This window comes from Ictidomys tridecemlineatus, chromosome X, assembly GCF_052094955.1.
Source record: "Ictidomys tridecemlineatus isolate mIctTri1 chromosome X, mIctTri1.hap1, whole genome shotgun sequence".
NCBI classification, from domain to species: Eukaryota; Metazoa; Chordata; class Mammalia; order Rodentia; family Sciuridae; genus Ictidomys; species Ictidomys tridecemlineatus.
In genome coordinates, this window is record NC_135493.1 from 68,377,060 (window position 1) to 68,391,949 (window position 14,890).

At 34.7% G+C, this 14,890-nt stretch overlaps 1 protein-coding gene and 1 long non-coding RNA gene across 4 annotated transcripts in view; one reads left to right on the plus strand and one right to left on the minus strand.

The window, feature by feature from the left end:
- LOC120889005 (uncharacterized) overlaps positions 1 to 14,890 on the plus strand; it is a 410,936-nt gene that overhangs the window by 66,596 nt on the left and 329,450 nt on the right. The gene's annotated exons all lie outside the window — the stretch shown is intronic.
- The window catches only part of Mtmr8 (myotubularin related protein 8), an 84,777-nt gene that overhangs the window by 23,606 nt on the left and 46,281 nt on the right, over positions 1 to 14,890 (minus strand). For 2 of the 3 annotated variants that reach the window (XM_013362813.4, XM_040282397.2), the window contains 3 exons: positions 14,675 to 14,724; positions 11,133 to 11,333; positions 8,417 to 8,545 (listed from right to left, as the gene is read on the minus strand). In XM_013362813.4, the coding sequence (XP_013218267.1) occupies positions 8,417 to 8,545; positions 11,133 to 11,333; positions 14,675 to 14,724 (380 nt within the window). Of the gene's footprint in view, positions 1 to 1,364; positions 6,057 to 8,416; positions 8,546 to 11,132; positions 11,334 to 14,674; positions 14,725 to 14,890 lie in introns of all 3 variants that reach the window. The other variant, XR_013431776.1, reaches the window with a different exon arrangement.

A 14,890-nucleotide genomic window follows, 5' to 3' on the forward strand; every position in this document is an offset into this window, starting at 1 on the left:
ATTTAGTTTCTATGTATTTATAGATTTTCCTGTTATTGACTTCTAGTTTGATTAGAGAAACATTTCATATAATTTCAAGTTTTCTAAAAAGTATATTGAGCATTTTTTAAGGACATGATCTATCTTGGTACTTTGTTCCATGAGTACTTGAAAATAATGTGTATTCTTCTGTTTTTGAGTAGACTGGTATACACATGTGAATTAGATCCTGCTGAATGACTATGTTGTTAATTTCTTCTCTCTCCTTGCTGGTTTTCTGTGTGAATATTCTATTAACCTTTGAGAGAGGAATATTGGTATCTCCAACTCTGTAGCTCTCTTTATAACTTCTTTTAGTATTGTCATTGTTTGCTTCACATATTTTATATCTCTGCTGCTTGGATCATATATATTTAAGGTTAATATTTATTATTCTTGACTTTTTATCATTATATATTGTCTCTTTGTCTACAGTAATTTTCTTTTTTATGATGTCTACTATATCTGATATTAATATGGCCATTCCTGATTTGATTTACACTTTCATGATATATATCTTTCCATCCTCTTACTTTCAATCTACCTATGTCATTATATTTAAAGCAAGTTACTTACAGCAGCATAAGGTGTTTAAATTTTATCCACTCTTCTAATCTTTATCTTTTAATTTGTATATGTGGATCATTTAAATTATATATAACTATGATATTAGAACTTAATAATTCCATATTATTATTTTCTCTATTCATTCTCTTTTCTGTTTTCTTTCCCTGACTTCCTGTAGGTTACTGAAATATACATATATATGCATATATACATATACACATATATATTATATATATAATACATATATATATATTTTTATAAATGGACACAATACCTTTATTTTATTTATTTATTTTTATGTGATGCTGAAGATCACACCCAGTGCCTCCTATGTGTGAGGCAAGTGCTCTACCACTGAACCACAATCCCAGCACTGGAATATATATTTTTAAATTTTGTTTTCATTAAAATGTTTTTTAATTTAACTTGGACTTTTTAGTGGTTTCTCTAGGCAGTATAATTTATTTATATATACACACACACACACAGGCGTGTGTGTATATATATGTATATATATATATATATATATTTATACACACCCACACATACTGTGTGTGTATATGAGTGGATTATCACAGTCTACTAGTATTGATATTTTATAAGTTTGAGTGAAGTGTACAAAACCTTCTTCTCTTTACATCCCTTTCTTCTCCTCCATTTAAAATTGTCTTAAATATTTTATCTCTATATATGTAGAGCTATATCGTCAATGTTTTACTTTTTGATTCTAATGTTAAATAATTTAGACAATTAAAAAGGAGAAAGTCTATCATACTTACACATTTTTATTCTTTCCATTGTTCCTTCTTCCTTTCTGATGTTTCAAGATCCCTTGTTTTATCATTTCCTTTCTCATTAGAGAAATTTTTTAGTCCTTTCTTTTAGGGTATTCTGCTACCAATACATTCTCATTCATCTTTCTTTCAATCCTGAAGGATATTTTCTTCTGTTAAAAATTCTCCATTGATAGTTCTTTTTGTTCAGTGCTTTAAATGAGACCTTCTTTCTGGCTTCCCTGATTTCTGGTGAGAAATCTGTTGTCATTTGAATGGTTTTCCCTTTTAAGGTGTCATTTCTCTGTTGTTGTTTTCAAGAATGTTTTTGTTGTTTTAATAAGTTTGACTATGATATTTCTTGGTGTGAATTTTGGGTTTATTCTATTTGATAGTAACACATATTGTTGAATCTATAGGTTTATATCTTTTACCATATTTGGGATATTTTCAGCCATTACACTTATCCTCCATATCTATAGGTTCTGCATCTGTAAATTCAACCATTTGCTGAACAAAAGTGTAGTTAGACCAAGAGTAGTAACACATACCTGCAATCCCAGTGGCTCAAGAGGCTGAAGCTGGAGGATGACAAGTCCAAAGATAGACTTAGCAACTTTGGGAGGCCCTAAGCAACTCAGTGAGACCCTGTCTCAAAATAAAAAGGGCTGGGGATGTGTGGCTCAGTGGTTGAGTATCCCTGGATTCAATCTCTACTATCAAAAACAAATGTAATTAGGCCTATAATGGTTGATCTTTACTGAACATGTACAGATTTTTTGTTAGTATAAAATAGTACTGTATAACCATTATTTATATAGCATTTACATTGTATTAGGTATTATAAGATGATTTAAAGTATTTGGGAGACTGTGCACCAGTTATAGGCAAATTCTATGCCATTTTATGTAAGGGACTTGAGCACTCATGGATTTTGGTTTCCACAGTGGGTAGTGTTTCTAGAATCAATTCCCATTGGATTCTAAGAGGCAACTGTATTTCTTTGAGTATTCCCTCAGCACCTGTCTTTGCCCACTACTTCCAAGTGTCCAGTGATACCAGAGTTAGTTTGTTTCTTATTGTCCCACTGAGGTTTTGTTTGTTTTTTTTTTCAGTCAGTTTTCTCTTACACTTTTCGCCCTCTTACTCCTATTTTTACTTAAGTTCAAATTCTTTCATTTCTCCCTTCCATTCTGCTATTGAGCCTATTGTGTTTTCATTGCTGTTACTGTATTACTCCATTATACAGTTTCCATTTGGTTCTTTCATATCTTCAGTTTTTCTTTACTTTTTGGTAGTATTGGGGATTAAACCCTTGGCCTCACACATGCAGGTCAGTACTCTACCACTGATCTATATCCCTAGCCCTTTAAAACAATTTTTGGAGATAGTTTCATACCAATTTGCCCAGGCTGGCCTCAACTTAAAATATTCCTGCCTTAGTCCCCTGAATAGCTGGGATTATAGTCACGTGCTACCATGCCAGGGTATCTTCAATTTCTTGCTGAGACTTATAAAAATTTATTTCAAGTAATTTTGAATTGCTTCTTGAGGAATCTTGATGATTGCTGTTTAAAATATTTGTCAGATAATTCTAACATCACTGTCATCTTGTATTGGAATGTACTACCTTTTTTCATTCAAGTTGATACTTTCCACACTTTTGTTCTGATGACTGATTTTCACATTAAATAGACATTTGGGGAATGTTGTTAAGAGTCTCTGAATTTTAATTAGATTTTCTGTTTAACCAGGCTTGTTTCCAATGGCCCTCTTCTGGCTTGGGACAACAAAGTAGGAAGTTCCTCCTCATTGTAGGTCAGGAGGGAGTATAAGTTGAAGCTCTTCACTTAGCCTATATTGACACTTGACTTGGGGAGGCCCTCCAAAGTACTACTAAATGGAAGCAAAGTGTCAGGCTTCCCACTAGACATATGCTGATAACATCATAAGATGGACAGATATGCCCCATTACCTTTCCCCATGATATCTCCAATGATACCACAAGGCATGGCCTCATTAATGCTGGGTGGTGGTGAAATTCTTGACTCTCAAAAGGCTTCTTCTGATACTATCCAAGTAGGGAGGGGGACAAATACCATATTCCTATTGAGTGAAAGTAGAAGTCCAGGCTCTACACATGGTCTCACTAACATTAGAGGAAGGGAAGTATACACTGGGGATGAAAATCCCAATCCCCATTTGGCCTACTCTAACACCACCAGTGGGGAGGTACAGGGATATTTAGGTGTTTATTCCAACTTGATGAGGGCAGAAATATTGACTCCTAATTTGGCCTTTGTGGATTGGTTGGAGTGCCAGTTTTTTTTTTTTCTTTCTGTAGGGTATGACAAGAAGAGAGCTATTATTGTCTAAGGATTTCTGTCTTAGTAGGCTGTCTCTTTCCTGGTTCTTTAGCTAGACAGAACAGGATTCTTTGGGTTTTCATGCCCTTGGCATTTCTGTGCTACCACCTTCTTTAGGTCCAAGTCTGGGATATATGAGGCAAAAAAAAAAAAAACTATAGAACTTGCCATCATAATGTTTCTTCTGACTTGTAAAGTCTACTCAATTTGCCTCCTTCTGTGTGTCTTTTATTGTGGTTTAATATTGGTTTTATGATATACAGGGGTAGTTTACTTAGTGGGAAGAGTAGGGGAAATATTTCTATTCCAGTTTTCACTCGATTTAATTTTGATTTCTAAAGAAATGCAGAAGAATTTCTGATATTACATTTATCAATAATCACATGTAAACTATATCAATTCCCCACCTGGAACCCCCACCTAGAATACCCAAACCCAGTAATAATAATGGTGACAAAAAATATCTATCATTGATAACATTGTTGAAGTAGATAACATTGATAACATCATGGAGTAGAGAACTTCAAAACTCTATCCTTCCACTAAAAGAATGACTAAGCAAGCAAAAACTATAAGAATTACATGTTCCAAAACTCTAGAATCTAATAAAATTTAAAATAATCAGGGGAATGCATAATGAAAGAAGGAGCAACAAAATTTTGGTAAGAGATTGCTACAACATTTTGATTTATCTCCCTACTATTCCATAACCCAACTTAGTGGTGACCTAGGGGATGGTGGGCCACTTTGCTTAGGTAAATTTCTGCTGCCAGATGGGCAATATAGACCTTAATCTCAAAAATTGTGATTATATATTTTCAATTGTCTCCTGGCCCTCAAGGATGGGCTCAGGGCCTTGTTTTTTTTTTTGTTTTGTCCACCTTGGAACTGTCTTACAGAGTTAGCATAGTAGCCTGTATGACATTTGTTGACAGTATACCAGTGACAGCCACCTGATGATAGATGGGACAATCAGCAGATAATGAAAAGCCTGAAAAGGAAGCCACTGGGGAAGGAGATAGATAGGAGAATAAGGGCTTTGAAAAGCTCCTGCATATATCAGAGAATATAGAAGTCTAGGCACTTGCTCAAGGCTGAACACATACTCAAAAATATTTAAGACACTAATCTTTTCATCTGTGGCTGATTTTTAGGTTCTATACAAGCAGAAAATGAAGACCAAGGCAGAGTTATGAATGGTGTGGCTAAGTATTGAAGGTGTACACCAACAAAAAGCCAATCCACAAAAACTGGGAAATATTTTTGGGAGACACAAATGGAATTATCTGTTATTTTACTAGCTGACCAGTAAGGTAGTGCAAAAGAGAATTCAGTAAATACACAGGACAAAGGATACATTCTTTACAAAATCATTTATAAAAGCTACTGAACTGGGGCTGGGGTTGTAGCTCAGTGGTAGAGTGCTCACCTAGTGTGTGTGAGACACTGGGTTGGATCTTCAGCACCACATAAAAATAAATAAATAAAAATAAAGGCATTGGGCTGGGGTTGTGACTCAGTGGTAGAGCACTTGCCTAGCATGTGGGTTTGATCCTCAGCATCACATATAAATAAATAAAAGTCCACTGACAACTAAAAAAAATTTTTAAAAAAGGCATTGTGTCCACCTACAACTAAAAATATATTTTTAAAAAGCTACTAAACCAACAATCACACCCTCAACCCAACAAACAGCAACAAAAACTTCACTAGAATCCCTTTAGATTCCAAGTGAGAATCTGATTACCAGAATTACTACATTATAATATTCAATTGATCTGGTGTTTGATAAAGGTTTAAGAGTTGCTAGAAAGAAACAAAAGTATTCCCCATTCATAGGGAAAAAAAACAAATTAGTAGAAACTCTTCATAATAATGGTCTTAAACAGTTTCTACTAATTTGATTGGTAAAATAGACTTTAAAAATACATGATCCAAATTAATGTTGTTTTCACTAGACTCCCTTTCGAATCAAAGTGAGAAAATTAAATGGATAGAAACATATATGCCATGAAAATAGTAACCAAAATAGTTGGTGTGTATGTACTAAGGACAAATGAGTCTTTTAAGTCAAATATTGTTACAAAATGGAAACTTCAATATCCCATTTTCTATTTCCTTTTGTTTTTTGGTACTAGAGCTTGAACCCAGAAGCACTTTACTACGAGCTACACCCCAATCCCTTTATTATTATTTATTTTTTTAGCAGAGTCTAAGTTGCTTAGGGCTTTGCTAAGTTGGTGATACTGGCCTCAAATTTGTGATCCTCCTGCTTCAGCCTCCCTAGCCACTGGGATTACAGGTGTGTGCCACAACACCCATCTTCCATTTTCTATAAAGAATAGAAAAAACTAGACAGATCAATAAGAAACAGAGACTTGAACAACATTATATATCAAGCACACCTAAAGATATATGTAGAACACTCCATCCAATAATTAGAGAATAGTCATTTTCCTCAAATCATACACATTATTGTCAGAAGACACATCATTCTCCAGTTCAGAACATATATTAGGCCACAGAACATGACTGAATAAATTAAAAAACTTTGAAATGATAAAAATACATTCTCTGACTACAATGGAATAAATTAGAAATCAGTAACAAAACTGGAAAATTCAAATTTGTGAAAATTAAACAATACATTGTTAAACAACTATTGGATCAAAGAATATGTTGTGAGGGAATCAAAAAATACTTTTAAATGAATGAAAATAAAAATACAACATACCAAAATATGGGATTCAGAGAAAGCAGTGCTACTTATACATGAAATTAATAGTTTTCAAATTTAATTTTTACTTGCACTTCAAATCAATAACATTACACATTAACAATAGAGAAATAGATGAGCAAATAAAACCCCAAACTAGAAAATGAAAGAAATAATAAATATTAGAACAAAGATATATGAAATAATGATTAGAAAAACTGTAGATCAATAAAACCAAAGTTGGGTCTTTGAAAAGATCGACATAAGATACAAATTTTTAAGCTAAAATGATTTTTAAAAGGAGAAAGAGAAGTCAACCAAAAATTAAACTGGGAATATTATTCCTCATCATACAGAAATAAAGATGAGAAGAGGATACTATGAATATAATTTTATGCCAAAATTAAACAGATGAAATAAATAAATTTCTAGAAAAACATAACTGCCAAAAAGTGATCTAAGAAGAAATAAGAAATCTAGAAGTCTAGAAGTAGAGGCATTAATTAGGAAACAAAAACGTCCCAAGAAACAAATTCACTGGTGAATTCTCAGAAATATTTAAAGAATAAATTTTAAGGCTTTAATTTTAAGACTCCCTAACTCATTCTACAAGGCTAGAGTTATTCTGACACTAAAGCTAAAGAAATCACAAGAAAACAAAACTTCAGATCAATGTTCGTTATGAATATACATGCAAAAATTCTCAACAGTATATTAGGCAACCAAATGGAGCACCATATTAAGAGGATTATACGCCAGGAAAGCAAAGGCAGTTCAGCACAATGAAAATCAAACAATATAACATACCACATTAATAGCAATAAGAGGAAAACACATAATCATCTCAATTGGTACAGGACAAATATCTGACATACTCTAGCATCCTTTCTTCATGAAAGCACTCAACAAACTAAGTACAGAAGGGGATGTGCTAAATATGGAGAGGGTGTTTGTGAAAAACCTAGAGTTAACTTCACTCAATGGAGAAACACTAAAGGTCAGGAATAGGACAAGGATGCCTGCTTATACTACTTTTATGCAACACTACATTGGAAGTTCTAGCCAGAATAATTAGTTAAGAAAAGGAAATACATCCAAATTTCAAAGAAAGAAAATCCATCTCTATTCAGAAATGATAAAAATCTTATATACTATAAAATACTAAATAACCTCCAAAATAAGTTATTATAGCTAATAAATGTATTCTCCTCCTCTCAGTTTGTGAGCACTTCAGCCTGTTGAGGCTTTGGAAAAATATAGCACATACTACCAGCACTATTTCTTTCATTTTTTTCTTTGTTGTAGAAGAAGATACATGGAAAGACTAAAGAAATAAAACAATCTGCATCCCTGACTGGTTACATTCCTATACATCAATTATTATTTCTCTTTTATTTTCCCCAAGCACATGCTATGGTTTGAATAAGTGCTCCCTCAAATGTCCATGTCTTGGAAGCTTGATGCCCAGGGTGGTATTATGAGGCTGTGGAACTTTTAGGAGGTGGGGCCTAGTGAGATATCTATAGGTCATTGGATGTATAGTCTAGAAGGGGATTGTGGGACCCTGGTTTCTTCTTATTCTTTCATTGCTCTGCTTCCTGGTTTATGTGGTGAGCAGTTTGTTCTGCCTTGATGTACTGCCCTCTCCAGAGAACCAAAGCAACGTGGCACTTGATTTTGGACTAAAACATCCAGAACCATGAATCAATATAAACCTTCTCTCTTTATGAGTTAATTGCTTCAGGTATGTCATTATAGAAATAAGAAGCTAATTAATACAGCAACTAATATAGCACAGACCAAAAAACCAAACAGGATTGAGCTCTTATAAGAGGTGGCAAAGAATAAGTCATATTGGGACAGATTGTCCTACTCCATAGCCAGGCTTGTGAAAATGATAGCAGCTATCTAAGGACAGGCAAGGCAGCTAAGACCCCAGGGCCTGCTAAAATAATAGAGGGAACTTAAAAACTTACTGAATGTTGTAGGGTACAGTACTAGGATTGAGCACTCCATATACAGTGAAACCTTTATAGAGGGGGTTCCTGAAGTCTGGTTTCCTCTGAACCAAGAAAGGCCACACAGAATGTGTTTTCTCATAGACTCTGTTAGAAAAGAAAAACAAACCAAAAAATTACAAACAGTAAGCAAGTAATCTCAGCAGTACTGTTGAACTTTATATTTAGTCAAATATTACCAAAAAGTATCCCAACTCAAGAAAGAAGGAAAATTGAAATAAGTGGCTAATGAATGTTGGTAGAGGAACAGATTTCTGGGCTCCAATTTATCCATCTTTAAAATGAATAAAATGTTAGTAAGAGTTCCAAATTAAATAGCAAGAGTTCTAAGTCCAGTGTTTGCTGTGGATGTGGCTACAAGATCTTAGAAAATTTCCTAGCTGTTTCTGGGCCTGTTTCCTTGTCTGTACAATGTGGCCTCTAGCATGTCTTCCAAATCTAGGATTCTATGAAATGATGACCTTTCCAGTTTTAAAAATATTGGATTTGGGGTTGGATATAACTCAGTTGGTAGAGTGCTTGCCTAGCATGCACAAGTCCCTGGGTTCAATCCCCAGCACCACAAAAAATAATGGGTTTTTTAAAATGTCTGGTAGTTTAAGAAATGGAAATCCTAGATGGAATATTTATGGTTCGCCCATGTTTCCAGCTTCTTCTCCCTTCAGAAGGTTAAAGACAGTGAAAGACAATTGGCAGTTTATACTAGCAAATATTTTTTAGTTATCCCAGGTAGGTAACCAAAGATTGTGGTATTTATATGGCAAGACTGATTCTTCTACTTTAATTAGGACTGCAAGTAACCTGATCAACCAATAAGGAAGTTCCTTATTTAACACTGCAAAATACATGGGATCCACTGGTCCCAATGAGATCTGTATGTAACCACTCATGGAAAGGTCATTTGTACACACTGTGTCGAAGAAAGCTGGAGGAGGAGAATGAAGGAGAATACTATAGGTGGTAGTACCTAAAATTGTGGTCCTGTACCTTTTATAACCCACAGACCATTTCAGTCAGACTAAAGGTCCTTTATATCCATCTTCCTCATCTGTCACTGGTTAAAAACAACAACAAATCTTCCAGAGTTAAGGTAACTAATATTTATTGTTACCTATGTGTCAAATTACTGTTACAGACTATTTATCCAAAATACTTCCTTAAATCTTTATAATAAAATCCTGTGAGGTGTTTAGTTCTAAATTACTAATATAAGATAAAAAATTAATTAGCCTAAGCTCACATAGCTAATAGGTGACAAATTCAAAGTTTGTATCTTGGACTACCTTATTCTAACTAAGGCTTATGCTTTTCCTTTCATGAGTGAATGACAGTTCTGCTTATTTTAAGTAATCAGTATTTTAACATATATTAAAATGTTCAACTTTTCTACTTTAACATTGAGATTCAGAATTGTGTGGGAAATGGGTCCGGATATATTAAACTCATTTTAAGAAGGGAAAAAATTATGGAAAAATGGACAGCCGGTTGATAGAAAGAACAGGTGTAAAATCATTTGGGGAGAGAGTGATAAAGGTCTTGTTGCAAAAAAGAGTGGGGAGGGAGATAGATAGGTATGTATGTATGCAAGGAAGCATCTAAGTAAATACACGTTAAAGCAGAAAGCTTCATTGCTGTTCTCTATGTTGTCAAGAAAAATAATGGAATCATGGAGAGCAGATGCCATCTAGGCTATGTCATGAAAGGGCCCAAGAAACTGAGCTGTTAACGCAGCCAATAGTGTGAAATGTTTTCTCTGCCTCTAAAATAAGTAGAGTGATGCTCAGAGGTGCTCCACACCTTGTGAATCTCATAAACTATTTTTTCTACATCATGGGGATGTTGGTTCAAGCCAGGGTGACAAAGTTAAACTGACTACAAGAACTGGACAGATAACATTACAAGTAGGCTAGGATTGAACAATAGGGAATGGCAAGAACTGCAGCCAATGAAAATTTGTCCCATTCAAATGCAGGAGCTGCTTTTTAGCTCTAGTTAATTATTGATATAATAGAATATAGGACCAGTGTTGACAGAGTTCCTGGTTTTTCAGAATATTTTGGTAAAACAGCTTATCTACTTTTAAAAAAATCCTAAATTAACTGGATTTGATGTTAAATTCTCTAATACTTAAACGTTGGCAACCGAATTCACATTTTAAATACTCACAGACTAAATAAACCTCGACTGTTGGGCTGGGATGGGTCTATGAGCTGCCAGTTTGTGATCTCTGATACAAGTGAAAAGGATTGTGGGTAATGACCATTCATACCACAATGATTGATTCTTTATTTTTAATTTTGTATTGGTGCATTATAATTATACATAATAGCAGGATTCATTATGTCATATTCATATATGCACACAATTTGATAAATCTCATTTCCCAGTATCTTCCCTTCACCATCCCTGATCCTATAGCAGCCCTTGTATAATCCCTATTTTACTGGTTCCTCATGATTGCCCTGGAAAGTAGGCATTATGATCTCTGATCTCTATTTTACAGATGAGGAATCTGAGGTTCCAAGAGATCCCTGTGCAAACATTGAGTGCTTTATGATTCAAAAGTTCGTTTCATTATTGTTATCTCCTCCCATTTCACTGATTGCTGTCTAAAATTCAGAGTGGTGAGTGCATTCTTCTTTCTATTCAGTGTTTTCTCACAAAATGAATTCACCTTAGATCTTCCCGATCCTTTTGGCAGTTTCCAAGGAAGTTTCCAAATTGGCAGGAGAAAACATGGTCATGGATCTCCAGCAGAAAGTTTTCATTAAATTCAAAGGCACAGGGAAACTGTTCCATTAATTGCCAAATACAGTCTAGGAACTGGGTGAAGATAGGGGACACTTCTTTAGAGTCCCCATCCAGGTGGCCACACCTGAGAATTGCAAATCATGGTAAAGAAAGATACTGGTTAGCAACAGGGATTAAACTGTCTGTAGAAGACTATAAAAAGTTCACTTTGTGTCTCTGCTGCATTGGCAAGAAAATACCTCAAGTCAAAGTGCCATCCAGAATCTCAAAACCAGTTAATCATAGTAAGCCCGTTAGCCACTGGTGTCCTACATTATTTTCTAGACTTTAAGACCTTTTGGTCATTTGTCCGCTTTCTCTTATACTCTCTCTCCAACAGGACTTTCTGCAATGATGGGAATTTTCTACAGTAGTAATGTCAATACTAGAGTCACTGTGATGTCATTAGTTTAACTGAGAAAATGAATTTTTAATTGTATTAAATTTAAATTAATTTAAATTTAAACAGCTATGTTTAGCTTAATGTGAGCAAGGACCACACCAAATTGTTCACTGCACAGTGCCTGGCACAAAATAGATAATGAAAATTATTAAATTTGCGAATGAAATTTCATCTCAGAACTGAGTAATGTTTTCTCCCTCATAATATCCTCTTTACTAACTCTACAACCTACAGGAAATCCTATCCCACTGGAAATCAACATGTCATCCTCAGCCTGTATCCTGAATGTTCTCTGCTTTCTGATATAACTGCAACCTGACTCACCAAGGACACCACCTCTTCTTGGGCCCCAAATCAATGATGAGTACTAATCGTTCCAATTTTCCACATACCCTAATCCTAAAACAGGGTAGAAGTACAATCATCTTCTCCTTGCTCATATTGCTGCTTTCAAACTACTACTCATTTCACATTATTTAAAAAAAAACATTCACACACCACTAATCTCAGTGGATCCTGGATATAAACAACTTGGTTGGTCATAAAGGCATTCACAGTGGAATACTGATCTGTTTCACATTTTTTAAAAATTCTTTGTAGTGTCTTCCACATGTTTATCAATAAATACTTACTGGGAGTTAAAAAAAATACTTCCAATATGGGTCATACTGTTTAGATTATTACCTTCCCTTTCATCAATATTGTCTTTTACCAATATTATCTGAAGATTTTCACTCCAGTTTTACATATTTCTCTTTGGTGCTGTTGAAGATGACAACACTAGTTAAACTGAAAGTATCCTTAACTAACGGAAATATAATTATCTTCACCGATCTTCACCTCTGTTCCACATCAGCATCCTGAGTCCATGGCTGTAGTCTGGTTCTTGAAACCACCCAGAAGTTCTTACCCCACCTCTGAAATTTTAATCTAAATAAATTACTCCGTATACATTCCAAAACATACTTTTTTTAACCTCCTCTAGCCCTTATCAAAAAAGGCCTCTCCACCAGCCAGATCCTTATTGGCTTCCCTTTGTTCCTTATCCAACCTAGACTTCATTGTATGTCCCAACAACTATTGTCTCCCCATTTTCTTCATTTTTTTTGGTATTTCTTGTCATTATTCATCAAAACTCAACCACATATCAGCCTAAAAACCTAGCTTCTCTTCTCTCACATCCTAATACTTAAAGAAGCTATAAAATCATATAAATTCATCCCATTCAAAATTAAATCTCCACATTGTCGAGACTCAAATGTTCCTAAATAATCACTGTCCTGAAAACAATTTTCTCATCATCCTTAAAGCTCTTGAAAATTTTAAGCTACTTTCTCAAACCTCTAACCCATTTCACACCTTCCTTTAACCTAGATCTATGGTTTACTACAAAAGATCAAGTTCATTAAGTTCAAAATGTCTAACAAGTGTCTCTGACACATTCACTCTCCTCCTGTATTTCCATCCAGTCTCCATGGAAGAGGTAGGTCCCTAGTTATAGTTCCAGTTAATCTTTTCATTTGGACCGGAGCTTTCACCTCTTCCCAACTCCTCAGAAGTCTTAACTACCAAAAATGCATCATCTCTTTACAATCTTCAACCTTATCTTCTTTAATGTTTCTTTCTTCTCTACAAAGAAAATTGCTCAAATCTCTCCTGCCTTTAAATACCCAAATATTCAACCTCATAACCTATCTAGGCACAATCCCTTCTCATCCACCCCCTTTGGGAACTTGATTCTTAGGAAGAGAACTATACATTCACATTATTCTTCTCTATTGCTTACTCATGCCTCTATTCACTGTTTTTTGGCTTCTACTTCCACCACTTTACTCAACTGGTTATCACTAAGGATCATTCAAACCCACATATTGCAAAATTGTCATATTGCCCTACTGGGTTATACTGGGTTATGTGACACTGCTGACTACTCATATGAGTTCTCCTCTCATTTTTTCTTTTGTTTCCTTAGATTTCTTCTTACCTCTCCGACAACTCTTTCAGTCACCTTCATGGGATTCTTTTCTTCAATAAATCTTCAAGTGTATCATCCAAGGCTTTGTCCTATCACTTGGTTCTTCTACAGACAACTTTTTGAGCGATCTTATCTGAAGCCATAGCCCAAAATGCCATTCACAAGCAGATTAACTCTCAAATCTCTAATCCTCTCTGTCAAATCCAGAACTAGGAAATTCTGAATTAGTACTGAGGAGTCTGCTTAGTGGACATGTCTTAAATATCCTTTTACCTGTCTCAATGGCCTCTGTCTTTTTATTTTGGGCCTTCATAAATTGTGATAAATCTCTAATTCATCCCCTTACCTCCAATCTCAATTTTCTATACCATTTCCCTGTTCAAAGTTCTCCAGTATAGCTTTACTAAGTAGAGAAAAATATTCAAAACTTTTAGGGAAGAAAGGAGGAAGGAAGGAATGGAGGGAAGGAGGAGGGAAGGAGGAAGGAAGATCACCTCCTTCCTAGCCTCCCTTTCCTAGATTCATTGCCTCTATTCTCCCCCTCTGTACTTTATGACCTAGTGACACTGGATCACTTGAAGTTCCTCAAATAAACCATTCTGTTTAACACCTTTATGGTTTCACACACATCAATTCTGGAATGTTTTCCTCTTTCTATCTAACACCTACTACTTTAAAGCTCAGTTTATATGTACTATTCCAGGAAGCCACCTTTACACCAGAATAGATAACCTTCCTTTATGTTTTTCTCTGACCTCTTTACGTAGAGTTAAGCACTTTTCTCTGTGGCCCATGAAAGCTTTTCTTTCCTAAAATATTTAACAATTGAATATAATTACTTGTATTCCTTCAAAACAGAGATGATATTCTGATCACCTTTGTAGACTTAATACCCTGAAATACTTTTTTCTTGATGAAAAACATTTAGGGTCATGTTCAAATTTCTGTTTCTTCCCTCATAATACCAAATTGGTAAATCTGGATTTTATTAAATCTTACCCAAAGGAACTCTTCACACACCCCTCCTTCAAAATAAAGATATTTTTACCTTTGGGAGAACTTGTGGCCCATAGATATCCATTCCTTCTCTATTAGAATCTTCATTTTATACAAAAAGAAGATTTTTGCATTAGGAAAATCATAAAATAACAATACACACAAGAATATCAAAACATTTTGCTGAAATGAATGAGTTGATAAGAAAATAAAGTTAAAATCCAAAATGATAAGTATGTAACTTTGATTACAATTATAGGCATATATA